The 25,743-nt window shown below is 42.8% G+C and overlaps 1 protein-coding gene across 5 annotated transcripts in view; it reads left to right on the top strand.

The window, feature by feature from the left end:
- Nucleotides 1–25,743, top strand: part of CREB5 (cAMP responsive element binding protein 5) — a 786,358-nt gene that overhangs the window by 607,546 nt on the left and 153,069 nt on the right. For all 5 annotated transcript variants that reach the window (XM_033930760.1, XM_033930759.1, XM_033930762.1 and 2 more), the window contains one exon: nucleotides 17,649–17,759. In XM_033930760.1, the coding sequence (XP_033786651.1) occupies nucleotides 17,649–17,759 (111 nt within the window). The remainder of the gene's footprint in view (nucleotides 1–17,648; nucleotides 17,760–25,743) is intronic.

The raw sequence follows: 25,743 nt of genomic DNA, 5'->3' as shown, positions 1-25,743 counted from the left end.
CCTTTGAGGGTAATTTTAGAACAAGGTGCCAAGGCGGTGTTTCATTTATTTGTTTGAAAACTACGTCTACGCCTGTGTGCCTTTACAAAATTGCCTCCCTAAAAGCTCCTACACAAAACTGCACCTTCTTTGTGTGTGCATGTGGGTGGAATTGGTTCACACGAATCCTCTCCGTGATAAAGCATATGCGCATGTGCCCCCTAGATCGCCAAAAGTAGGCACTATGGCTCAGATTTTATACAAGACGCCTAAAGTTAGGCGACTAGATTGATCTGCCTAGCCGACCTAGGCACCTAGCTTCCTCCCCCCTCCCTTTTATGAAGCCACGCTAGTGTTTTCTATCACTGGCCACATCAGTAAAAGCTACAATGCTCATAGAATTCCTTTGAGCATCAGAATTTTTACTGCTGCAGCCGGTGATAAAAAAAAACAAACGCTAATGCAACTTCATAAAAGTATGGGGGAGGTTTTTGTTAATTATTTTAAAAGCTTAATTGACATTGATAACAAACTTAATTGACTCAATAATTAATCACTGTCTAGGCGCCTAACTTAGTAAGAGCCTACCATTTTCAGGTAGGCATCTAGTTCTGCTTTTAAAACCATTCTTAAGTTGAATTTGTTTCCCTTCAGAAAGCCTTGGGCAGAGACTCCTACATGTGGCCCACAGCTGACCTGGAAGCCCTTCCCTCTGATGTTGGAGGAAAGGCTTCCGGGTCAACTGCGTGCAGGAGCCGCTGCCTGCAGCTTTATGAAGAGAAATTAGTGCTGCTGGTGGGAGCCAGCCAGAAGAAAGTAAACACCCAAGGGAGGGCTGCACAAACTTGGGACACAGAATGGTGGAAGGAAGGGAGAGACAGGGACATGTTGCAATATGGGAGGGATAGGGGCGCATTGGAACACCAAAGGGAGAAGCAGGACCCCCATTTGGTAGTACAAGTCCGACGAAATCCAGGGACTGCATGTAAACAGTGTCTATAGCTTTAAGGCAAGCTCCCAGTGTTATTAGGCTACAGTTCCAATGAGTTTGTACTGTCTGGGATCCTCTGGGAGAGCCAGAAGAATAAGGTTTATAAAATTATCTACAAAATGCTATTCTACATGCTCATAAAAGTACGTACTTCCTTAGTGTCAATGTAAATAAGTCCCTCAGTTCCTTCAGTTGCCTTATTAATCAAGAATGATGTCTTAATTACAACAGGCTTGCTATTGTGTCACAGTGCTTAATTTTAACAAAATATCTTTATATATCCTTCTAATTTGTATTTCTAAAATATTTTTGTGAATAATCATTTCTTATATATAGCAAACAATGCAAGTATCTGACATGTTTCATCATGCTGGATCAATAGGTTATCCAATTCAAAGAGAAACATACAATGTTTACAATTTGGTTCTCAAGATGCACCCAGCCATAGTGGCGTACCTAGGGTATGTGGCACCCGGGGCCCATCATTTTTTGACACCCCCCCCCCCCCATGTAAAAAAATATTTTTTGTAATGACCATGAAACGGAATAAATGGTCAGAATAGAAACAGGCAGTGAAAATTTTCTTATATTCCAAACATAACATAACATAAATTATGTCTGAATTGTCATGACATCAGAAGTACATATGGAGTAGTTGCAGGTGATGCTTGGGACAGTTCTGATTGTGTTAGTTCGGTTTTATGTGTTTTTTGAATAGAAGGGTTTTTATTTCTTTTTGAAGGTTTTGCAGTATGTGGTCGGTGTCAATTGGTTGTAGGGTTGGGGGTCGAGTGTTGCAGCTCGAATGGCTAGGAGGTTGTCGAACAGTTTTTTTCTTTTGACGTTTTTGGTTGGAGGGTGTGTGAATGGTGCGTGAGTTCTCCTATGTCTGTTTGAAGTGGATTGAATTATTTAGCTGAAGAAATTAGTTACCCCCTCATCCCACACACATTAATTCTCTTCCATTTTTGTTCCCATTATAAAAAACACTGATAAGTTCCCAGAAAAAAAATACATTAAAATAAGAAGTGAAAACAAAGGCCCCTACAGATGAGAACATAACATAAGAATAGCCTAACTGGGTCAGACCAATGGTCCATCATGCCCAGTAGCCCATTCTCATGGTAGCCAATCCAGGATACTAATACCTGGTCAAAACCCAAAGAGTAGCAACATTCCATGCTACCGATCCAGGGCAAGCAGACACTTCCCCCATGTCTTAATAACAGATTATGGACTTTTCCTCCAGGAATTTGTCCAAATCTTTCTTAAAACCAGCTACACTATCTGCTTTTACCATAACTTCTGGCCACTTCATTTTTAAGTTTAGATCTTTCCTTTCAAACAGAGACCTTGCTAGATGTCAAATACAGCACAAGGTAACTTCACATGGACTTAGCTGTGCAGGAAATGTGAATCTCCTCATACACCCACCATATAGTGCAAAAATGTGCAAAGGTCTGTTTTTTCTTTCGATCACTACATAGCCTAATGCCACACAAGCAGCGCTGTTACAAACATATTCTGTAGGTCAATGCTAAGGATAACAAAGTTTCCTTCCTTGGACCAGAAGGAGATACTGATAAACCACTGGAAGAGATCCCAACACAATACCCAAAGACCCACTCAGTGTGTGAACCAGTTGAGTGGAGTGGACTAACTGGGGGGTGGAAATGAGCCCGAAGTTTGCTCAGCAGAATTTCCCAGACCACCTCTTCCTCTCAACACATTGACACGCTGCCACCACCACCACTAGAAACACCTCACTGGGTAGGCCAGCTATGCTATAAACTTTATAAAACACATTATTATATTTTCTTATAAAACACATATTTTAACTGAACTCTCTGACATCCTCAGCCTTTCCATTCACAAAAATAGAAGGAAGAAAAGTTCCCATTTCCTGCTGTTTCATGTCCCCGGCCTATACAATATTTTTTTTCTGCAGACCCTTCAAAAGTCTGACCAAATCCTCGTTTCACTTGCATTATAAAGTACTGAGGATGCCATCTCTCCCCAATCCCAGGTCCTAAAGTCTAAGACAGTAGCGCAAACTAAAGCTGCCAGATTCAGGAAAAAAAATTTCGATTCGATTCAGCCTATTGAATTGGTTTTTCAATTCGATTTTCCTGCCCAGTTGGGTGATTTTTTTCAAAACTCCTGGTGGGTTTTATAGCTTTTTCACCCCCTTTGGCTTCTCCTAACCACACTGGCGCTGTGGTGTAAATAAAATAAAGAAACAAAAAGGACTTTTCCTCTCTCTGTTAAATCCTAGCTCACGTTTGCAGTCCAACACCAGCTCTGTCAGGATACACATTTCAAATCTGACATATTATAATCACAAAACAGAAAATAAAATTAATTTTTCTACCTTTTGTTGTCTGGTTATATTTCAAATCTTGTTGGTCCAAGGCTCTGGTTTTCTTCTGATAACTTGCTTGCCAGGGTCTCCTTCTTTCTGCGTGCTAACCATCCATCTGCCAACTCTGTCCTCCCTTTCCATTTCCCTTCCCTCCCCAGGAAGTCTGGTATCTTTCCTTTTTTTCATCTCCCTCCACAGATCCACCTTTTCTTAACTACCCTTTCATCCGGCATCTCTCCCTCCTTCCCCACCACCCCAGAGTCCACCATCTCTCCCTTTCTTTTCCCAATTACCCTCCTATCCAGTATCTCTATCCCTCCTCCACACCATCCCTTGTGTCCAATTTCTCTCCCTTTCAGTTCCTTCCCTCCCTAAATCCCATGGTCCATCATTTCTCTCCCTCTCCTCTATTTTCAGACCCATTATTTCTTCATCCCCCCCCCCCAAAGTTTGGCATATGCACGTCTCTTTGAACACCCCCTTCCCTCCGTGTACTTCTAAACCAGGGTCCCCCCCAAAGGCTTGTCCCCCCTTAAAGGTCTGCCTGCCCCCCCTTGAAGGCCTGTCCCACCCCCTTGTAGGCCTGTCCCCCCCGTGAAGGCCTGTCCCTCCTCCTTGAAGGCTTGTCCCCCCCCCTTGAAGGTCTGCACCCCCCCTGAAGGCCTGTCCCCCCTTGAAGGCCTGTCCCCCCCTTGAAGGCCTGCCTGCCTGTCCCCCCCTTAAAGGCCTGTCCCCCCCTTGAAGGCCTGCACCCCCCCGAAGTCCTGCACCCCCCCTGAAGGCCTGCACCCCCCCTGAAGGCCTGTCCCACCCCCTTGTAGGCCTGCCCACCCCCTTGTAGACCTGTCCCCCCTTGAAGGCCTGTCCCTCCCCCTTGAAGGTCTGCACCCCCCCCGAAGGCCTGTCCCCCCCCCTTGAAGGCCTGCCTGCCTGTCACCCCCCTCCCCCTTGAATGCCTGCCTGCCTGCCCACCCGCCCCACCCCGAAGGACCGCTCGCCCCCCTGGCCTCCCCGCACCACCTATGAAGCAGCACTACCTATGCTTCCGGCCTTGCCGTTCAGTCCCCACCACCACCACCATCCCCGAAGGACCGCTCGCCCCACTGACCTTCCTGCACCACCTATGAAGCAGCCGCAGCAGGATCGCGACGTCAGCTATCCCTGCGCTGCTTAGGCGCTGCTTCCTGCGCCGTGTTCCCGCCCCTCCTCTGACATCAGAGGAGGGGCGGGACCACGGCGCAGGAAGCAGCGCCCAAGCAGCTCAGGGATAGCTGACCTCGCGATCCTGCTGCTTGCTGCTTCACAGGTGGTGCAGGAAGGTCAGTTGGGCGAGCGGTCCTTCGGGGGTGTGGGGGGACTGAACGGCAAGGCCGGGAGCACCCCTTCAGGGCTGGCACCTGGGGCGGACCGCCCCTCCTGCCCCCCCCCTTGGTACGCCACTGCCCAGCCAGTCAGGGTTTCAGGATTTCCACAATGAATATACACTGCTACACTTCATGCAAATCTATCTCATGCTTATTTATTGTGGAGACCCTGAAAACCCAATTGGCTAGATGCGTCTCAACTGAGTTGTGAGTCTCTGCCATAGACCCAATGCGATTATTGGGTCTTTTCAAGTCTTGGCAACTAAGGATCTTCATTACCATCTCTACTGGGAGGTTGTTTTGTGCTTTTACCCACTCTTCTATGAAGAAATATTTTCCAAGTTACTCCTGAGTTTAGTCCTTGGACGTCTCATACTGTGACCTTTTGTTCTAGAGCTTTCCATACACTGAGAGAGGTTTGATATTTATGTATATCTTCAAGGTATTTTGAGTGTCTATTTCTATCATGGTTTGGTAAACAAAACTGAGGATATTATAATGCCTTTGTATTGCTCCATGGTGCAACTGCACCTCAAAAGCTATGTGCAATTCTGGTCACCGCATCTCAGAAAAAGATACAGTGGAATTAGAAAAAGTACAGAGAAAGGTTAACGAAAATGATATAGGGGAAGGGATGACTTTCATATGAGGAAAGGCGAAAGAGGCTACGGCTTTTCAACTTGAAGAAGAGATGGCTGAGGAGAGATATGATAGAGGTTTATAAAATTCTTAGTAGCATGGAACTGGTATTGCTTGTTTACTCATTCCAAAAATACAAGGACTAGGGATCATGGAATGAAGCTACAAAGTAGTAAATTTAAATCAAATTGGAGAAAATATTTCTTTACTCAGCATATAATTAAACTCTGAACTTTGTTGCCAGAGAATGTGGAAGCAGTTAACTTAGCAGAGTAAGTTTGGATAATTTCCTAAAAGAAAAGTCTGTAAGCCTTTATTATTAGATATAATAGACATCTCTGAAACCTGGTGGAAGGAAGATAACCAATGGGACACTGTCATACCAAGGTACAAGTTATATCATAGTGATAGGGTGGATTGAAACAGTGGAGGCGTAATGTTATATGTTAAGGAAGGCCTTGAATCGAATGGACTCAAAATTCTACAGGAGCAGAAACACACCTTGGAAATCCTATGGGTAAAAATTCCATGTGTAAGGGGGAAAAGGATAGTGATAGGAGTGTACTACCGTCTGCCTGACCAGGATGAACAGACAGATGCTACAAGGTTATCAGAAATTAGGGAGGCTAACAAACTGGGTAACACAGTAATAAGGGATGATATCAACTACCCCGATATTGACTGGGTAAATTTATCGTCAGGGCGTGCTAGGGAAATAAAATTCCTTGATAAAATCAAAGACTGCTTTATGGAGCAGCTGGTTCAGGAACAGACAAGAGGTGAAGCAATTCTAACTCTAATTCTTAGCAGAGCACATGAATGGGTGAGGGAGGTAATGCTGCTGGGGCCGCTTGATAACAGTGATCATAATATGATGAGATTTGAATCCCTGGAATAAGTTTACACAGGGAATCTAATACAACAGCACTTAACCAATAACATCGCCAACTACAGACCCGTCGCAAATATCCCTCTGGCTGCCAAATTAATGGAAGGCCTGGTAAATGCTGACCTAAACAAATACTTAGACAAATTCAACCTACTACATACCAACCATCCGGTTTCAGACCTGGCTTCAGCACCGAAACTATAATGGCCTCCCTACTAAACTCCCTACACTCCCTTCTCAGTCAAGGCTCCAACGCTTTGATCCTCCAACTGGATCTAAGCAGCGCCTTTGACCTAGTTGACCACTCCATCATGCTGCACTGTTTAGAGTCAATAGGCATCTCAGAAAACACCCTTACCTGGTTCCGAGGATTTCTCGAGCTCAGGTCTTATCAAGTACTCAAAGATGATAACCTCTCCTTCAGCTGGAACAACAACTGTGGACTCCCCCAAGGCTCCCCGCTCTCACCGACCCTTTTCAATATCTACCTCATCTCATTGGGACACCTATTACAGAGCTTAAATCTCACCTTCCACATTTATGCTGACGATATCACCGTCATACTTCCATTATTCGATATTTCTCCGAGTTTCATCACTTACCTATCCAATATCCTAAACCAAATAGAACTCTGGATGAAGGCCTACAAACTCAAACTGAACACAGAAAAAACCAAATTTTTCCTAGCCTCTCCCAACGAACAGATAAAAGATAACAGGATCCACATGAATGGCAAAGATTATTATAAGCACGTCTTTACGGTAATGTGGCCTCCAGAATTGCACACAGTATTCCAGATGAGGTCTCACCATGGTTCTGTACAGTGGCATTATGACTTCAGGTTTGCGGCTAACGAAGCTTCTATTGATACATCCTATAAGTTGCCTAGCCTTGGATGAGGCCTTCTCTACTTGTTTGGCGGCCTTCATGTCTGCACTGATGATTACTCCCAAGTCTCTTTCTTCTGAAGTCCTAGCTAATGTTTCTCCATTTAAGGTGTAAGGTTTGCATGGATTTCTGTTGCCGAGATGCATAACCTTACATTTCTTAGCATTGAAGCCCAGCTGCCATGTCGAGGACCAGTTTTCCAACGTAAGCAGATCCTGCGTCATACTATCCTGCAGATTGCTTTCACTTACTATATTACATAGTTTGGCGTCATCGGCGAATAGTGTTACTTTACCCTGAAGCATAAAATCTGTTTTACTACTTGGGATCTAGCTAGGTACTTGGTACCTGGGTTGGCTACTGTTGGAAGCAGGATACTGGGCTTGATGGACCTTCGGTCTGTCCAAGTATGGCAATTCATATGTTCTTAAATTCACTGCTTATTTCTAGAATAAGTGGCATAAAATCTATTTTACTCTGTTAGGGTCTGCCAGGTCCTTGTGGCCTGGATTGGCCACTTTTGGAAACATGATACTAGGTTTAATGGACTTTGGCTGTCCCACTATAGCAGGGGTGTCCAATGTCGGTCCTCGAGGGCCGCAGTCCAGTCGGATTTTCAGGATTTCCCCAATGAATATACATGAGGTCTATTTGCATGCACTGCTTTCATTGTATGCTAATAGATCTCATGCATATTCATTGGGGAAATCCTGAAAACCCGACTGGATTGCGGCCCTCGAGGACCGACATTGGATACCCCTGCACTATAGTATCACATACAGTATGTTCTTATAGAAGGAACAGGAACCCAGACACAGAGGCAAAACTGGACACAATGGGAGGGAAAGGAACTCAGGAGAGATGCTGAATGTGGGGGAATGATGGGGACAGGGACACTGAAGACAGATGCCAGATAGCGACACAGAAAAGATGAATGCTGGATGTAGAGAGAGAGGAAACATCAAAAGGACAGGAGAAATTGGAGAGTTAAGAAATAACGGAGAAAATCAGGAGACACACACCAGGATCAAAGCAATAATTAGACAACAAAGGTAGAATTTTTTTCTGAATTTATTAATTGTAGTATGTCATCTTTAGGAAATGTGTATCTTCATGCCCCCTCCCAATACCTTGGGAGTGATGGTGTTGTAGGGATCCCATCTCGATTTTTCCACCCAGGACCGTTCATTCTTAGCCATGTCACTCCTGTGGCCTATAGTTTTCAACATGTTCCACATTGCCACTTTAATGACATACAAGCAACATGCAGGAGATGTGAAGCGCTTTGGCATCTGCCTTTTTCTGTCCCAGGGAACTATTCTTTTCTCTTAAGATTTATTGACTAGATCCTTCAGCATACCAGCCAGACCCCCCTCTGAGTTTCCTTAACATCCTAGGCTAGATCTCCTATTTCCCATAGCTCTACCCACATACGCTTTTGCAAGTTTCATACAAACTCTCTTCCATCAATGTGTCATGTACCAGTGGACCCCCCTTCAGTGAATGCTGCACAGTGTAAACAAAGTACTTGCTCAGCATTTTTGCTTTTTTCCTGGTGGTCACTCTCTACATCCATCACCCCTTTTTCACATTTTACAGCCTTACTTTAGTTCTTCCCTTTTTTCCTGATACACCTGAAAAAAGTGCCTCTTTGTTTTACCCCTAACAATCTTTGCTTTCTTCCGCTTTTGCCTTTTCTGCCATAACTGCCTTTCCTGTTTCTCATAGCTTTTCCATATATAAAACCATATCCTTCCTTTTCTGAGATCCCTTTATCATTTTCAAACTGTAATTCTTTTGTCCTTAGTTACTTTCTCTGTAAACAACATAAGTCTCTTCCTCTTTTTTTTTTTTTTTATTTGTTTCTCCTAATATGAGTATCGGTTGCCCTTACCAAAGCTCCTTCAGTTCAGTTCATTGATATCTTCACTATAATTTTTTTATCATCTTTCCAGTGTCCCATCAAGATGATTTTCTTTTCAATTTATTTAGTATTTGAATCACTTTTCATAAACCTCCGTGGCATATAACAACAAGAACTAACAAAATAAGAGAATTGCAAACAGATAAAACAATATCATTGTAACTCAATATGGACCGCTATCTAAATAGGAACATAAGAACATGAGAATAGCCTTACTGGGTCAGACCAATGGTCCATCAAGCCCAGTAGCCCGTTCTCACGGTGGCCAATCCAGGTCACTAGTGCCTGGCCAAAACCCAAAGAGTAGCAACATTCCATGCAAGCAGAGGCTTCCCTCATATCTTAATAACAGACTATGGCTTTTCCTCCAGGAATTTGTCCAAACCATGCTTAAAACCAGCTACGCTATGTGCTTTTCCCACAATAAGCCTTCCAGAGCTTAACTCTTCTCTGAGTGAAAAAAATATTTCCTCCTTTAGTTTTAAACGTATTTCCCTGCAGGAATGGGAACCTGTATTTCAAATAGAAGATTAATATGGAGAATGAGCAATGCCAGTACACTGGAAGTCCAAGACTGACTCTTGTATACCCTATTTCTGCCTCAATTCTTACTTCAAATTACTGCTGCCTTGCTAGGAGAAAATGCCAGTCAAGGAAGGTCTTACCCTTCCCTGCCCCATAACAATAAAATCAGTTTCTGTTCAGATAGTCACCTCTATTAAACTTCTTGGTGTTACTTTCGACAGAAAACTCTCATTCCATGAACAAATAGGCTCAGTAGTTAAGAAATGTTTCTACCGTCTTCAAATGATGAGATCTTGCCACCCTATTAGATCAATCTTCATTAAATATTCTTATTCATTCGCTTGTTATTTCATGCTTAGATTACAGTAATGCACTATACAAAGGAATCACTAAGAAAGAAATAAAACATCTTCAAATTATTCAAAATACTGCCATTAAAATTATTTCAAAAGCACGTAAATACGATCATGTCACACCTCTTTTGATCAATGCTCACACTTCTTTTGATCAATGCTCACTGGCTTCCTATAGATCATCAAATTTCCTATAAAATAATATTACTGACTTACAAGATCAAAACTTCCGGCCAACTTGATTTTATTAACAGGCTACTTATCCCCCATACCCCCCATCGTACATTACGTTCATCTAATCAAAACTTGCTATCCATCCCCTCTTTAAGATACATTAACACTATGCGCACTAGCATCTTTTCTGTTACGGCCCCTACCGTCTGGAATTTCAGCACCAAATTATATAAGAAAAATTGCATCTCTTGATAAATTTAAAAGTAACTTGAAGGCCTGTCTTTTTAAAGACGCATTCGGTGTATAATAGTCCTTCTAAGGACGGTAATGGAAATCTGTTCCATGCCATTTTTTAATCATTGTAGCTTATTTTACATTATTCTAGACTATTTATATTTTGCTCCCCTTCCTTTTATTTTGATCCCTCTCCCCCTCTTTTTCTTTATACAAATTGTATTTCTGCCATTCTCCATTTTGTATCGGTAAGTTAATGTTTGTCAGTGCGTTTGATTGTTTGTAATTTGTTTTTAACGTACTTTCTTATACTTTATTTTTATATTATGTAAAACCGCTTTGAATTTTAATAAGGCGGTATATCAAATTTTGAAATAAACCTGAAACCTCTCTGTATAACCCCTGAAGTACAGCCTTTTCCGGTTCATATCTGCTTTCTAATAGTTTTGAGTATGAAAATTCATTACTTATGTCTATAAAGATTGTATACATTAGATCTTAATTCGTTATATAAGAGCTGGGTCATAGAGAGCTCAAGCTCTTTCCCTCTCTCGATTATCTTACACTTAGATTATGCAAAGATCCTTCATATTTTCTCTTTTGCAATGCTTCAAGCCATAAAAATTAAATTCCCTTTAGAGCTAGGTGGCCTGGATCCTTCAAGCCAAACTTTGCTTTGTGCTATGTCGTACTTTTAAACATTCTCCCAGGAATGCATTTCCTAACAGATAACTTTTAAAATAAAATTTTACTAACCCAACTGAAGTTGGAAAGTATTGTACAAAAGAGGGCCAAGACATGTCTGTCTGTACATCTTGGGGCAAAATAATTGTCTGAAAACGAAATGAAATAGAATGAAACTTGGCATGAGGGAAAAATAAGTGCAAAGATACATCAAGTTTGAAAATGAACAAGACACAGTGAGACCCGGAAACCTGCAATAAGAATGAATTAGATCAGAGTGAGAGGATTCTAGAGAGGTAAAGGCTGACCTCCTCCCCCCCCCCCCAATAAAAAAGAAAGAAAGGGCTCAATGCAGTTCTGTTTTTGCAGCATAGAAACTTACCCCCTCTTCTATTAAACTGTGCGAGCAGTTTTTAGTGCAGAGAGTCGTGCTGAATGGCCTGCGCTGCTCCCAATGCTCATAGGAACTCTATGAGCATCAGGAGCAGCACGGGCTATTCAGCGCTGCTCCCCGCGCTAGAAAACTGCTAGCGCAGTTCAATAGAAGAGGCCCTAAATGATGAAACATATGTTACTGAAGTGCTCCGTTTTCAAATTTCCTTTCCTCTTTCTCAACTCTTCCCAATCCTCAAACTGTTCATATCCCTAATTCCTACCCCCTGCAATAGCCCCCCACCATCCACCAAAAATGCCCCTCGGCAACTGCACTTGCTCCCTAAAACTACCCTAACTCCCCACCCACATATACCTGTACAATTGCCTCAGCTTCCGCCCCCAAATCACCCTATGCAACTGCAACAATTGTCCATACTGTTCCCACACCTGACCCATCTCCAAAACTACCTTCACAGCTGACCCAACTCCCTAAACCAGCCCACATGCAGGTGGGCGTACACCCACATACTTTTATAGTGGGGGTGGAAAGCGTTTCAGAAGACACGCTCCATGCGCTCCCCAGGATTTTTAACCACATGATAGAGATCATTAACCTGGATTATATTTAGTAGGTTAATATTCAGATCTTAAAACATATTGGTGTCTTATCTGTGAAATTCTTAGACTGCTCTTTCACTATCTGCTTAGTAGTGGAACAGAGCGGAGTGTGGAAGTCCTTCTCGACTATATGGATAACCAGCAATATTCAGCTGTTCTGCCTATAGCGAAGCATTTTCATTAAACACAGTAACAGAGTTAAATATGTTCATCTGTATAGCTCACCAGTGGTCATGCATGTATTCAGCACACTGCTACACTGGGTCCGATTATTCTCTGCTCAAGCAAGATACCTAATGAGAATGGCATGGGCTCCTCTTAGTACTGGCAAATATGACCTTGGTGTATGATGGGATAGATTGATTAGATTTTGACATCAATTTTGTATTCTAAATGTTTCTTTCTGGTATAGTGCAATAATTCTTTAAGTACTCACAAGTTCACAGAACTTTTCCCCCAAAGAAATGTATGAGAGGGCGCCTCTATTCATGGCCCTCGGTTTTAATTTTTGTCTTGGGGTCAAAGGCCAGATGTATACAAGCAGGAAATGGCACTTACCATGAGGGTGGAAGATGAATGTTGCAAAGATGATCATGTTTTTAGCACAACTGAGCTTTTGTAAGGCACATTCCCCCCCCAAAATAGACAGATTTCCCGAGGAAAGGAAACAATTATTCCCAAAAATGCAGTTTTATGCCCATGGTATTAAAATTCCATGGTTAAAACCTCCATTAAGCTGAAAATATGACGACCTTGGTTTCTCATTCATCCCTTGTGGGGGAATATCACTTAGTACTTCTAAGAAGGTTGAGGAGTCCAACTTCTGCATCTGAAGAAAAAGCTCTTCCCTGTCAGTAAAAACTGACTGTTTTTCATCTTTACCTTGGAATTAATTCTTCTAGTCTCAATGAATTTCAGTGGGGTTTGTGGCATGTTTCTCATCCCTCCGCCCCCCCCCCCCCTTGCATATCTATGTCCTACAGCAGGGGTGCCCACACTTTTTGGGCTTGCGAGCTACTTTTAAAATGACCAAGTCAAAATGATCTACCAACAATAAAATTTAAAAAAAAACAACACACAAAGCACACTGTACACTGAGAAAATGTTAATTATCATTCCTATTCCGGGATTTTTTCAAAGAGGTCAAGACAGATGACTCTATGCACTGTCACCTCAGTAACAACCATACAAAAATAGACAAATATACCCGCCTGCCTTTTTACTAACCACAATAGCTCTCGATGCTCATAGGCTCTCTGCGCTAAAAAATGCTATTGTGGTTTAGTAAAAGGGGGGCCATAGTACAAAATATAGACAGCAGATATAAATTCAGACACATTTTGATTACTAAATTGAAAATAAAATCATTTTTCCTATCTTTATTGTTTGGTGATTTCATGAGTCTCTGGTGCACTCTCTTCTTTTGACTGTGCATCCAATCTTTCTTCCCTTCTTTCAGCCTGTATGCTTTCTCTCCCCCAGACCTCATTCCCTCCCCCAACTTTTTCTTCCTCTCTCCCTGCCCTTTCTTTCTCCCTGCCTCCCTTTCTTTTTTTCTGTTTCCCTTCTTTCTTCCTGCCTGCCCCCTTTCTTTCTTTCTCCCTGCCCTCCACCAAGCCACTGTTGCCATCATCAGAGAACAGGCCCCCAAGCTTCCGCCGTCATAGGGTAACATGTCCCAAAGCCACCGCCGCCGCCCCATGCTCTCCCTGCTTCCCTGCATCGGCCGACCAGCATTCCTCTCCCCGACGTCAATTCTGCCGTCGGAGAGGAAGTTGCGGCCCAGCCAGGCAGCGATTGGCTGGCCCGAACTTCCTCTCCGACAGCAGAATTGACATCGGGGAGAGCAAGGCTGATCGGCCCGGTAGATCGCCAAGGCAAAGTGAGTCTATCACGGAGCCCGGGATGGGCTCTGCGATTGACTCACTTTGCCTTGGCAATCTACCGGTCGATCGCGATCGACCTATTGGGCACCCCTTTCCTACAAGATTAGCATGTGAAAACTTGATGCCTATAATATGTGGTCTAAATCTTCTTAATCTTCTGAGCAGCTAATCCTATCACATGCCATATTACATGCATCTAGTGCTTTACCCACCAAATGGGCTTTTATAAATTCACCCACCTTATACATGAGTAAAGCTACATGCATAGTATTGTATGTTCAAAGTCTGCATGCATTTTTTTTTTGTCAGAAAATGGATCTGCAGAAATTAGCTGGTGTAAATATGTGGGGATAGTTTTCATAGCGAAATTATGTGCACACTTTTACTTTGAATATCCTGCAGAACCAACAGAGTGGAAAGAATATGTACTGTATCCAAGTTGTACAATTTTAAAATGCTCACCACCACCAATATGTGCTGGATATTCAGATGTTGATACCACTCTGAAAATTTTCTGCTTCAAAGCAGGCCTGGCCCTTTTTATTATTTTAAAGAATTAGTCCTATAACACGCATAAATGAGACTTGGATGCACAACTACCCTGTTATTTACTCTGCACATTGACAAAAACAAATGACTTTGACTGAAGTCAATGCATGTTGTATGCTGGTAGATCTAGATTTTTGGAAAAAAAAAAGGGGGGAGGTGGTGCAGATGATGTGGCTTGAATATCCCCCCTCCCCCTGCTCCATATTCCCTCTCATTCTCCCTTTCTACCCCTGGTCTCCTTCTTTCCCTCCGATCCTTCATTTACTCCCTCCTATTTCTGTCCAGCTTTCTCCTGGATTCCTCTTCATTTTCCTTTCCTCACCCTCAGGGTATTCTTGCCTCCATCTTATTCCTGCACAATCTTCTCCCTTTTAAGTTTTCTTTCTGCCCCCCCCTCCAAAAAATAAAAAATCATTAAACTCTCTATATGTCTCCCAGAGTATTTTTTCTCTCTCTCTTTTCCTTTCCCTAAGGGCTCCTTTTACTAAGGTGCGCTAGAGTTTTTAGTGCACGCACAAGATTAGTGCGCGCTAGCAGTTTTCTAGCACGGAGAGCCGCGCTGAATAGCCTGCGGTGCTCCCTATGCTCATAAAGTTCCTATGAGCGTCGGGAGCAGTGCGGGCCATTCAGCGCGACTCTGCATTAAAAACAGTTTAATAGAAGTTGGAGTAAGTTTCTATGCTGCAAAAACAGAACTGCATTGAGCTCTTTCTTTCTTTTTAATGGTGGGGGGGAGGAGGTCAGCCTTTACCTCTCTAGAATCCTCTCACTCTGATCTAATTCATTCTTATTGCAGGTTTCCGGGTCTCACTGTGTCTTGTTCATTTTCAAACTTGATGTATCTGCACTTATTTTTCCCTCATGCCAAGTTTCATTCTATTTCATTTCATTTTCAGACAGTTATTTTGCCCCAAGATGTACAGGCAGACATGTCTTGGCCCTCTTTTGTACAATATTTTCCAACTTCAGTTGGGTTAGTAAAATTTTTTTTAAAAAGTTATCTGTTAGGAAATGCATTCCTGGGGGAATATTTAAAAGTACAACATAGCACAAAGCAAGGTTTGGTTTGAAGAATCCAGGCCACCTAGCTCTAAAGGGAATTTAATTTTTATGGCTTGAAGCATTGCAAAAGAGAAAATATGAAGGATCTTTGCATAATTTAAGTGTAAGATAATCGAGAGAAGGAAAGAGCTTGAGCTCTCTATGACCCAGCACTTATATAGCATTACATTACATTACAGATTTCTATTCCGCCATTACCTTTCGGTTCAAAGCGGATTACAAAAAGAGTTATGGAAGAAGGGTTACAAAGTTAGATCAGATATCATTTCCTAGAGAGGGATAAGAAGGATCAGGGGTTTGGAAAGGGAAGGTAATAAGGGGTATTCATGGTATTAAGCTTTATTAAGGGATTTCTTGAAGAGTATAGTTTTTATTTGCTTTCTGAACATCTTGTAGTCTGGGGTAGTTATAAATAGGTTGGAGATTTGGTTATCTATTTTTGCAGCTTGAGTGGCTGTAGGCCGTCGAATAGTTTTTTCCGTTTTACTTCTTTGATTGGGGGTAAGTGAATGGGGTGTGTGTTTTTCTATGCCTGGTAGAGATAGTTTGGATGAGGCGGTCTTTCAGGTAGATTGGGCTGTCTCCATTTATAGTTTTAAATAGTATACAGTAGAATTTAAATTGTATTCTTTCCTGGATTGGAAGCCAATGTGAGTTGATGAAAGCCTCAGTAATGTGGTCATGTTTCTTCAGTGAGTAGACGAGTCTCAGAGCTATATTCTGAATTGTCTGTAGTTGTTTAATCATTATTGCAGGGCAGGGGAGGTAGAGGATGTTGCAGTAGTCTAGGATACTTAGGATTAGAGATTGTACTAGGAGCTGAAATTGTGTTTTATCGAAGACTTTTCGGACTTGTCTAAGGTTTCTCATTACTGCGAAAGATTTCTGTATTGTTTTGTTTATTTGTGGTTGCATGGTGCAGCCTTTGTCAATAGTCATACCTAGTAGTTTTAGGGTGGTTTGCAAAGGGTAATTGATAGAGTTGATTTCTAAGTTGGTTATGGTTGGAATTTTGTTATTTTCTAGGAGGATGAATTTAATTTTGTCTGGGTTGAGTTTCAGTTTGTGGTCTTCCATCCAAGTCGTAACTGTAACTAGAGTTCGGTGTAGTGTGTCTGTCATTAAGAGCTTTGGTTGGTCAAAAGGAATGAGGATGGTGATGTCATCAGCATAGCTATATGAGGTTAGGCCTTGTTTGTTCAGGTAAACGCCAAGAGAGGCCGTATATAGGTTGAAGAGAGTAGGGGACAGTGGGGATCCTTGTGGAACGCCACAGGGGTTGGACTAAGGTTGGACCAACGAATTAAGATCTAATGTATACAATCTTTACAACAGTTTAGACAGACATATGTAATGAGTTTTCATACGCAAGACTGTTAGAAAGCAGATATGAACCGGAAAAGGCTACCTTCATGGGTTGTACAGAGAGGTTTCAGGTTTTATTTCAAAATTTGATATACCGCCTTATTAAAATTTGAAGCGGTTTTACACAATATAAAAATAAAGTATAATAAGAAAGTACGTTAAAAACAAAATACAAACAATGCTACAAACAATTACCGCCTGCTTAAAAAGAGGCGGTAGCGGCTAGTGCATGCGGCATTTTAGTGCGCGCTATTCCATGCGTTAAGGCCCTAACACACCTTTTTAAAAGGAGCCCTAAGTCTGCCTATTTTATTTGGATTTGGATTTTGCTCTTTCTTAATAGTAGCTCAGGTGATTTACATTTGGGTAACCTCTCTCCATGGGGGACTTACAATCTGAGGAAATGGAGAATTAAGTGACTTGCTGAAGATCACAGGGAGCAACAGAGGGGTTTGAATCTGGCTTTACTGGCTGTCTTCATCTTTCCCTATCATGTCCTGTGTTAGGAAGCAACCCAGTGAACCTTCTTTTCTTTGTTTTGATTAAGTATGTTGGAAAGTTCCTTGGTTTCCAGAGTCTGCTTGCTACAGGAAATCCCTTGCCCAGTGTGGTAATAGTGATAATGAAAGTCCTGTTAGAAACTGGGGCCAGATTCATGGGAGCGCAGCCACTAAACATCCTGGGAACACCACTATATCATGTGATAACCTGAAACCTGAATGCAGCAGTTGAAACAGATATGTAAGTCTGTATTAATAGCATTACTCTTTTTTTTTTTCTTCTGCAGATGGAGAGACAGATGGCAATGAACTCTAATATCATGGGAATGCAAGGCCCAAACCTTAATAATCCATGTGCATCACCTCAAGTCCCTCCCATGCATTCAGAAGCCAAAATGGTAAGAAAACTGCCTTTTTCAACAGAGGAGAAAGACTTTAAAAGTCATGTTGGCATGGTTGTTTTATAGTACAAGGTACAATGGTGTTGGAACATTGTGTTTTCATATTGTCTGAACCTTCAGATTCCAAAGATTCATGCCAAAAATAAAAACTATATGAATGGAAAATCCAAGAAAATTGTGGATACTTCTGCTTTAGTAACTCTGGTTCATTCAGTAGTAACTTTAGTCCATGCATTTTTAATATCTAAATTGGACTATTGCGACGTTGTTTATACTGAGATTTCACAAGTTTAATATCAGACGTTGACAAACATTACAAAACACTGCTTTGAAATTGATAAGGACACAAAAAAGGTTTGATCATGCCACCTCACTTTAGGCTACCCCCTCCACTCTATTTAGTTCTAGGTTTACTTTGAATTGGCTGAAAAACTTCCCTATTCACAATTTCAATGTCTCTTGCTGAAGTGAGCAGCCTCACCTGCAGTTGCAGACTCTCAACAAAGCAATTGCCTGTGCCAAGTAAAAGATAATCTGAACCAAAGTCAAAGGCATGCAAGGAAAAGGGAATCATAGTTATCACTGTTTAAAAAAATTATTGTGCTTCTAGTCCTTTAACACTGCATCAGCTGTGAGTTGCATCAAGCCTGTATAGTTATATAATGCCCACTGGAGCTTCTCTCTCAATTGGCTGACAGGAATGTTTCATTTTCTAATAAGGAATAAACCATGGCATGCACTATATCATTCTTGTAATAGTGGCTAAACATTTTTCAGTAACAGCTAATTGTCAGATAGTTCCATTTGAAATGCTTTTATGGTGGAATTTAGATGGGACTCAGTAAGCTACTGAATGTATTGAGATTGGCTCAATGTGGTGGAAGCTGAAAAGTTTTCAGTGGCAAGATCATGAAAAATATATCACCACTTTCAGGTCAGTGGAACTGTATTTGCTTCTAGAGTTAGAGCAGACACACTACCGTGAACAGCTGTGCCAAATGTGACACCCAGTGCGAGGTTGGAAAGTTTTTCTTGTAATGGAATTGTAAGACTTTATTCACTTGTGACTTCTGAATGATGTACTGTATTTCTTGACTATAGTGTAAAGGATATATAAAGTGAGAGAGTCAAGATCTTATAAACAGGTCGAAGATACAGGTGCCAGGCGCTGAGTGAGCTTTCATTCACTGCACTATGCAATGAAGCATCTGTTTTGGTATAAGGGCTTCTATGGTAATTTGATGGGGAGCATTCTGAGATACAACTCCCTTTTTGTCTCCTTTCCACTGTCCTCTTATTACAGATATATACTGAAAGATTTTACCACTTTCACCCTGTCTGAGGATGTTTTTTTTGTGGTTTTGTTTTTTTTTAAATTCTAAAAACATAAAACAATTGTGAATGTCAAGTGTCATCCCACTGCCTGTAGCACTAATCTCTCAGAGGAGTTGGAAAAACTCATGCTGATATTTGCCGACTCCCGTTTTTCACATTTGATTCCTACTGATCATTGTTAAGACTGCAGGAATGCATGCTTGCATTTATAGAAATCTACTGTAGATATTCAGTGTACTAAAATATATGTCATGATTCCCTGTCTTAGTTACTCTAGCTGCCTTGGCTTGTATTTGGCTTCAGATAGAATGCAAATTGGACTTTTCCCTGCACTTATCTCAGCTGTGAGTTGGTTACAACCATAAACTAGACAAGCAAGAATAGTGTAGATAGAACTGATGGCTATATGTGCCAGACATTCTGTGCTCAAGTTCCTGGTGTGAATGTTCCAAGTAGTATCAACATCTGCTCTAGAGCTTACATCTGTAGAGTGTACAGTACTGACACTTTCCAACCAAGCAGATGCTCAGCCAAAGCAAATACAGCTTGGCACAACATAGATTTTGAGCATGGGTGTCTGTTTTTAGAAACCAAGTCATTGCAGTTGCCTCTTATCCAGTCGGAGTTCACTTAAGAGAATGGCTCTTTTATGTGTGGCAAATCATCTGTCTTTAATTCTCGTATATGACTTTTCAGCATTGATCAAATTGCAGTCCTTTTATGGCCAGTAACTGAGCTGTATGGAAAGTGTTACTTTTCCCGGTGCTTTTTCCTGTGGTTCCAAAGACAGAGTACACCACTGCTGGCCACAAAAAGAGTAGCCGACTCTGGTCCTCCAGAACTAAACATATCTCTGCTTTCAAAATAAGCAAAAATGTTCAGATTAACTGGGGTCTTAAGCCAAATATATGCAGGGAAACCTGATGAATATTCATTGTGGGCATCCTGAAAACCAGACTGGTTTCTGCCTCTGGAGGATTGAAGCTGCTTACTATGGCATTGCCTAAACCCCTCAGAAAGCAATGTTAGCAAGCTTTTGAATGAGTGAATGAATAGTTGGCTTCTAGCTCTCACTTTAGAACAACTGAAGTAAGGCTCTCACAGAGGCTTATTTCTCTGGGACAATATGTCTGCATCTGGCTGATCCAGGGCTGACTCTAGAAGGGTATTGGGCTTGGAGTAAGTCAGCCAGAGTGGGGCATTTCTCTCCCCACAAAAACTGAAGAGCAGGAATGTGTCTGGACTGTTTCTTCTATCATACTTCTTGACTGTTGCTGCTGTCTCTGCTGCCATGGGGTGGGGGGGTGGGGGGAGACTGATTCACCAACACCTTCCCAATCCCCACTGCACATAGTCCTGGGTAGAAAACTTTGACGCTCTTCCGGAGTCTGTCATAGGGGAAAACACCCTCCAGGGATTCAAGACAAAGTTAGACAAGCTCCTAGTGAACAAGAGCGAACTCTGGTAGGGCTAGTCTCAGTTAAGGCGCTGGTCTTTGACTAGAGGGCCGCCGCATGAGCAGACTGCTGGGCATGATGGACTACTGGTCTGACCCAGCAGCGGCAATTCTTATGTTCTTATGTAGTGAAATATACAAATGGGGAGTTGGAAGCAAGAGCTAAAGACAGTTTACTGGAAAAGACAGCGAAACGACTAATTGCATTCTGTGTCAGCTCAGAGGCACCAGATTTGTGGATTCAGTGGAGCCAAAGCCCAAATGGTTTCTTAAGAGGGTACTTGTGTCAAAGTAGGAAAAAGATGCTTCCTATATAATAAAAGCCTAAGCGCATATGCGCACTTAGGATTTCATGTTCCCTGCCACTGTGGTGTGTGATCCATGGCCGCCAACCCGGCGGCAGGGAACATTCTGGCCACTCCCCTCCTCCCGCCCTCACTCACCATGGAAGCCAGGCAAGCTCTCTCCCTGCCCGCGTCCTCGGCAGGGAACACACCTCCCGCCCTCACTCGCAGCTGCCGCCGCCGCCGCCACCACTGATGCTGATCCTCCTCTAAAGAGCAGCCTGCGATGGTGGCCGGCTTTAGTGAACCTCGCAGGCCGCTATCCAACCTTGATAGCACATTCCCTCTGACGCGCGGGATCGCGTCAGAGGGAACGTGCTACCGAGTTGGAGAGCGGCCTGCGAGGTTCGCTAAAGCCGGCCACCATCGCAGGCTGCTCTTTAGAGGAGGATCAGCCACCACGATCGCCAAAAAGTAGAGTCCTGCATTTGTAGATTGGAAATTACACATCTGCAGCAAAGAGAATTTATAAGTGGAGAAAGAGAAACATGGAATGTGACATCACCCCCTGACGGAAACTGTGAAGGTGATTATATATGAAGTTTGATTATACTCATGTAAAACCCTCTGCTAAGGGTAGCCAAATCTTTTCAATTTTAGATCTCCTAGGCGAGAAAGAAGTTGCCAAACATTCATATCTGTGGGTTAGCATTATTGTAGCGCACCAAAATGTAGAATTGAGGAGATTAGATTTCCAGTTCGAGAGAATCATTTGAATGGACAATGCGATTAAAATGTCTAGCTTTTTCTGATCAGTTGTTAGATGGTCAGAAAGAATATAGGATCTAAAAATTAGTATCTCGAAAGATAGTTCTGAATATATAGGTAGGCAACTACAGATGTATATCCAAACTGCTGTTCAGAATCTAATATAATAAAACGCTAAGCGCGCATGCGCACTCTACAACCGTGTTGCCTGATCTGTAGTTCCGTGGTCGGCAGAGTGTGCATGCGCGCATACAAGGGTCCCTCACTCTGTCTAACATAGCGGTCTCAGCAGCGACTCCCCCCTCCCGTCCTCACTTCGTCAAACTGGCCGGCAGCGCTGGACTCCCTGCTCTCCATCTCTCAAGCTGCGGTGTTGGCTCCTCTCACGAGCCTGCACCAGCGTCAGAGAAGGCTTCCAACGCTGGCGGGGATCGTGAGAAGAGCCGCCGCCGGCACTTTTAAACTTGAAAAAAACCTTCAGCCGCAGGAGGCCAGCCCGCGGGAAGGGAAGGGGGAGGGGGCCGAACGGAGCAGGCCAGATCGCGTTAAGAGAAGGGAGGGGCCGAATGGAGCAGGACAGCTCACGGTAAGAGAAGGGAAAGGGGGTGGGGGAAAATGCTGCTACTGCTTCACAGGGACCTGGAGGGGAAGGGAAATACCGCTGCTGCTTCTGCAAAGGAAAGTATGGGGGGGGAGAGAAGAGAATGGGGGGTGGGGGAAAATGCTGCTACTACTTCACAGGGATCTGGAGGGGAAGGGAAATATCACTGCTGCTTCTGCAAAGGAAAGTGGGGGGGGGGAGAGAAGGGAATGGGGGGTGGGGAAAATGCTGCTACTACTTCACAGGGACCTGGAGGGGAAGGGAAATACCGCTGCTGCTTCTGCAAAGGAAAGTGGGGGGGAGAGAAGGGAATGGGGGGTGGGGAAAATGCTGCTACTACTTCACAGGGACCTGGAGTGGAAGGGAAATACTGCTGCTGCTTCTGCAAAGGAAAGGGGGGGAGGGGGAGAGAGACAGAAAGAAATACAGACAGACAAAGTAGGCCAGGGAGAGAGACAGACAGAAATAAAGGCAGACAGGGGACCAGAGAGACAGACAGAAAGAAAGACAGACAGACAAAGGGTGCCAGGGAGAGAGAGAGAGAAAAATAGCAGGAGGGAGAGAGACAGAAAGAAAGGAAGAAAGAGACAGGAGCAGGGAGAGAGACATAAATAAAGAAAGACAGACAGGCATATATTCTAGCACCCGTTAATGTAACGGGCTTAAACACTAGTATTTAATAAAGGACCAACATTTTTTAAAAAAAATCTACAGTTGAAAATAACTCTTATCAGTTAAACAAGATATTTTATATACAATACTCCCCCAAAATTTGCAGGGTTTCCATTCCAGGAACCCCCATGAATTTTTAAAAACCGTAGATGCATTTTTTTGCCTGTCAAAAGGCAGGGGAGAAAGGAGAGGGCAGCTGGAGAGGCAGGAGAGGGCAGTTGGAGCACCAGCGGATGAAGAAAATCACTCGCGGTCTGCTCTGACTGCCTCTTCCTATAGTAAAGTCAGGCTACACCAATCAGGAACTGCTTTGATACGCAGCCCCTGACTGGTGTAGCCCGACTTTACTATAGGAAGAAGCGGTCAGAGCAGACCGTGAATGAGCAAGTCTGTGATTCGCGAACCATGAATTTGAGGGAGAACTCTGTATAGTCTTTATGATAGAAAGGAAAAACTAAGTAAGCAGCTCTGAAGTACACGAGAACAGCAAGGAGCTTCTGGTCTAGAAAAAGAGAAAATACAGTGGATAACCCTTGAGCCTGAGCAAGGAGGGCCAGGGGAGCCAGAAGGAACTGCTTCTGTGACCATATCCAAGCTTAGTCCAGCTTTGAGAGATATTCCAGAGAAAAGAGTGAAAAAGGAGTCCTCAGGGGATTGGAGAGTCCTGGGAGTATTAAATGACTATTAGTGTTTGCTGGTATTTTTCTCTCTCCCTTTACAATTGTTGAGATTTCTGTCCTTTATTTCTTGATGATTTTCTTTGAGTAAACATTTTGTTTCAGAATCCTAATTCTGACCTGGATTCAATTATTAAATGCGGATAAAGAATGGAGAGTGTGGATTAATTTGCAAATGGCCTCCCCACCCCTATTATACCGATCCCAACCTCCAAAGACTTAATCCAATGAGAAAATCTCTGCATAACGGAGTTTCCTCTCTAAAGGTGTGCACCCAATCTACCAGCAGCATACAGTAGCCCTTTGAGGGCCACACCAGACGGACAGGGGTTACACTAATAACAAGTTAGTAAATTTCATATTTAAGCTTTTCAGAGTTCTGGATGAACACCTCCAGTCCTGGTGATTTGTTACTCTGTAGTTCATCAATTTGTTCTATTCTATGTTCTATACTTCAGGTGCATTAGTTGCTTTTTTCAAATTCTCCCCACATCTCATTTTCTTAGACTCCTGGAAATATTTTTGACGTTTTCCCTCACATAATAAACAAGAAAAAAGAGGTTTTGTTTTAAATACAAAAAAAATACAGATCTGGAAAGCAAAATCTTGAGCAGAGTTTATTACAAGGTTTCAGCAGCACGCTACTGAGGTTGGAGACGAATTAAGAAAGCTCAGCGAGCCTAAGAGGTGAAGCCCAGAGTGACTGGCTCAAGGTCACTTGCTAAGTGCTTATAATGGCATTTAAAATTGGCTGTGTGGGGCTGTCTAGTGCTATCTGTTAAGTTAGATTGCTAGCACATTACCGAGTGGAGCTGGAGCTTTGGGAGCAGGTGGTCCATTAAGGAAGAGTATGTCTGCCCAGGGTGATGAGCGTTTCAACTACATAAAACTTCAGCAGTAAAACAGAGACAGAACCGAGTACAGTACTTAGCATGAGGTGGAAGTGTACACATGCATGCAGGTGATTTTGAGAAGGGAGCCATAAAATAAATGGGAGGGTTATTTGTATAACACTACTAAGGGCACGCAGTGCTTTACAGACATACAGCTCACAATCCAGTCTAGACAGACAAGAAATACAGACAAAATATTGGAGGATCATTCAGTTAAAATAAAGAGGGCCTTGAATGCAAAGTGTGAGGTCTGTTTGAAGAAGCTGCCTATGGGTAAAAGCAAGAGGCCAAGCACAGAAAAGTTTGGGCTCATGTTTAGGAAATGCCTCGAAGAGACATGTTTTAAGGTAGATTTGAATCTGGCAAGAGAGGAAGTTATAGCCTTCATATTTAGGGAGGCTACTCTGGGCATTTGATGCAGTTAGCTGGAAGGTGTGGAGTTGAGATTAAGTAGTGAAGGAGAGGGGCACAAGCATGAGCAGCTTAGCTACTAAATGAAACTGGGGAAGAGAGGTGTCTGGGGAAATGAGGAGAGGTTGGGGTAAGAGCGGATAGCGTAGCTGGTTTTAAGAAAGGTTTGGACAAGTTCCTGGAGGAAAAGTCCATAGTCCATTATTGAGAAAGATATGGAGGAAGCCACTGCTTGCCCTGGATCGGTAGCATGGAATATTGCTACACCTTGGGTTTTGGCCAGGTACTAGGGACCTGGATTGGCCACCGTGAGGACGGGCTACTGGGCTTGATGGAACCTTTGGTCTGACCCAGTAAGGCTGTTGTTGTGTTCTGATGAGAATGAGGTGTTTCAGAGTGTCTTGCATATCCACTCCTACCTTAGCTAAGAATTCTCAAGCCTCATTCTAACCTCATGTGCAACTTCTTTAAATTAATTTCCTTATTTTCTTACTCCTGCTACTCTGTCTTATCTATCTATATATGCTCCATCATTGCTTACACCTTATGCTTATTTATCTATTTGGTTTTATATCCTGTCCTCCCATAAGAGCTGAAAATTACATACATAATAAAGCATATTTATACGAAGTGATGGCAAACATAGTATGGTAAAAGATAGCATGGCAGTACATTATCTTACAGAAATACAGCATGGTGAGCTTAGGATGGCAAAACATAGCATGACAAACATAGTATTACAAAGCATGGCTAACCTAGTATGACATGACATGGCAAAAGTAGTAAGGCAAGCATTGCATGACAGAGTATAGCACTGTAGACATGGAACAGCAAACATTGTGTGGCAAACATAGCTTGAGAAGTCATAGCATGGTAGACATAGG

The sequence above is a fragment of the Geotrypetes seraphini genome, chromosome 2, assembly GCF_902459505.1.
Source record: "Geotrypetes seraphini chromosome 2, aGeoSer1.1, whole genome shotgun sequence".
NCBI classification, from domain to species: domain Eukaryota; kingdom Metazoa; phylum Chordata; class Amphibia; order Gymnophiona; family Dermophiidae; genus Geotrypetes; species Geotrypetes seraphini.
The sequence above is the reverse complement of the archived record's forward strand: the minus strand, read 5'-3'. Positions and strand labels throughout refer to the sequence as shown.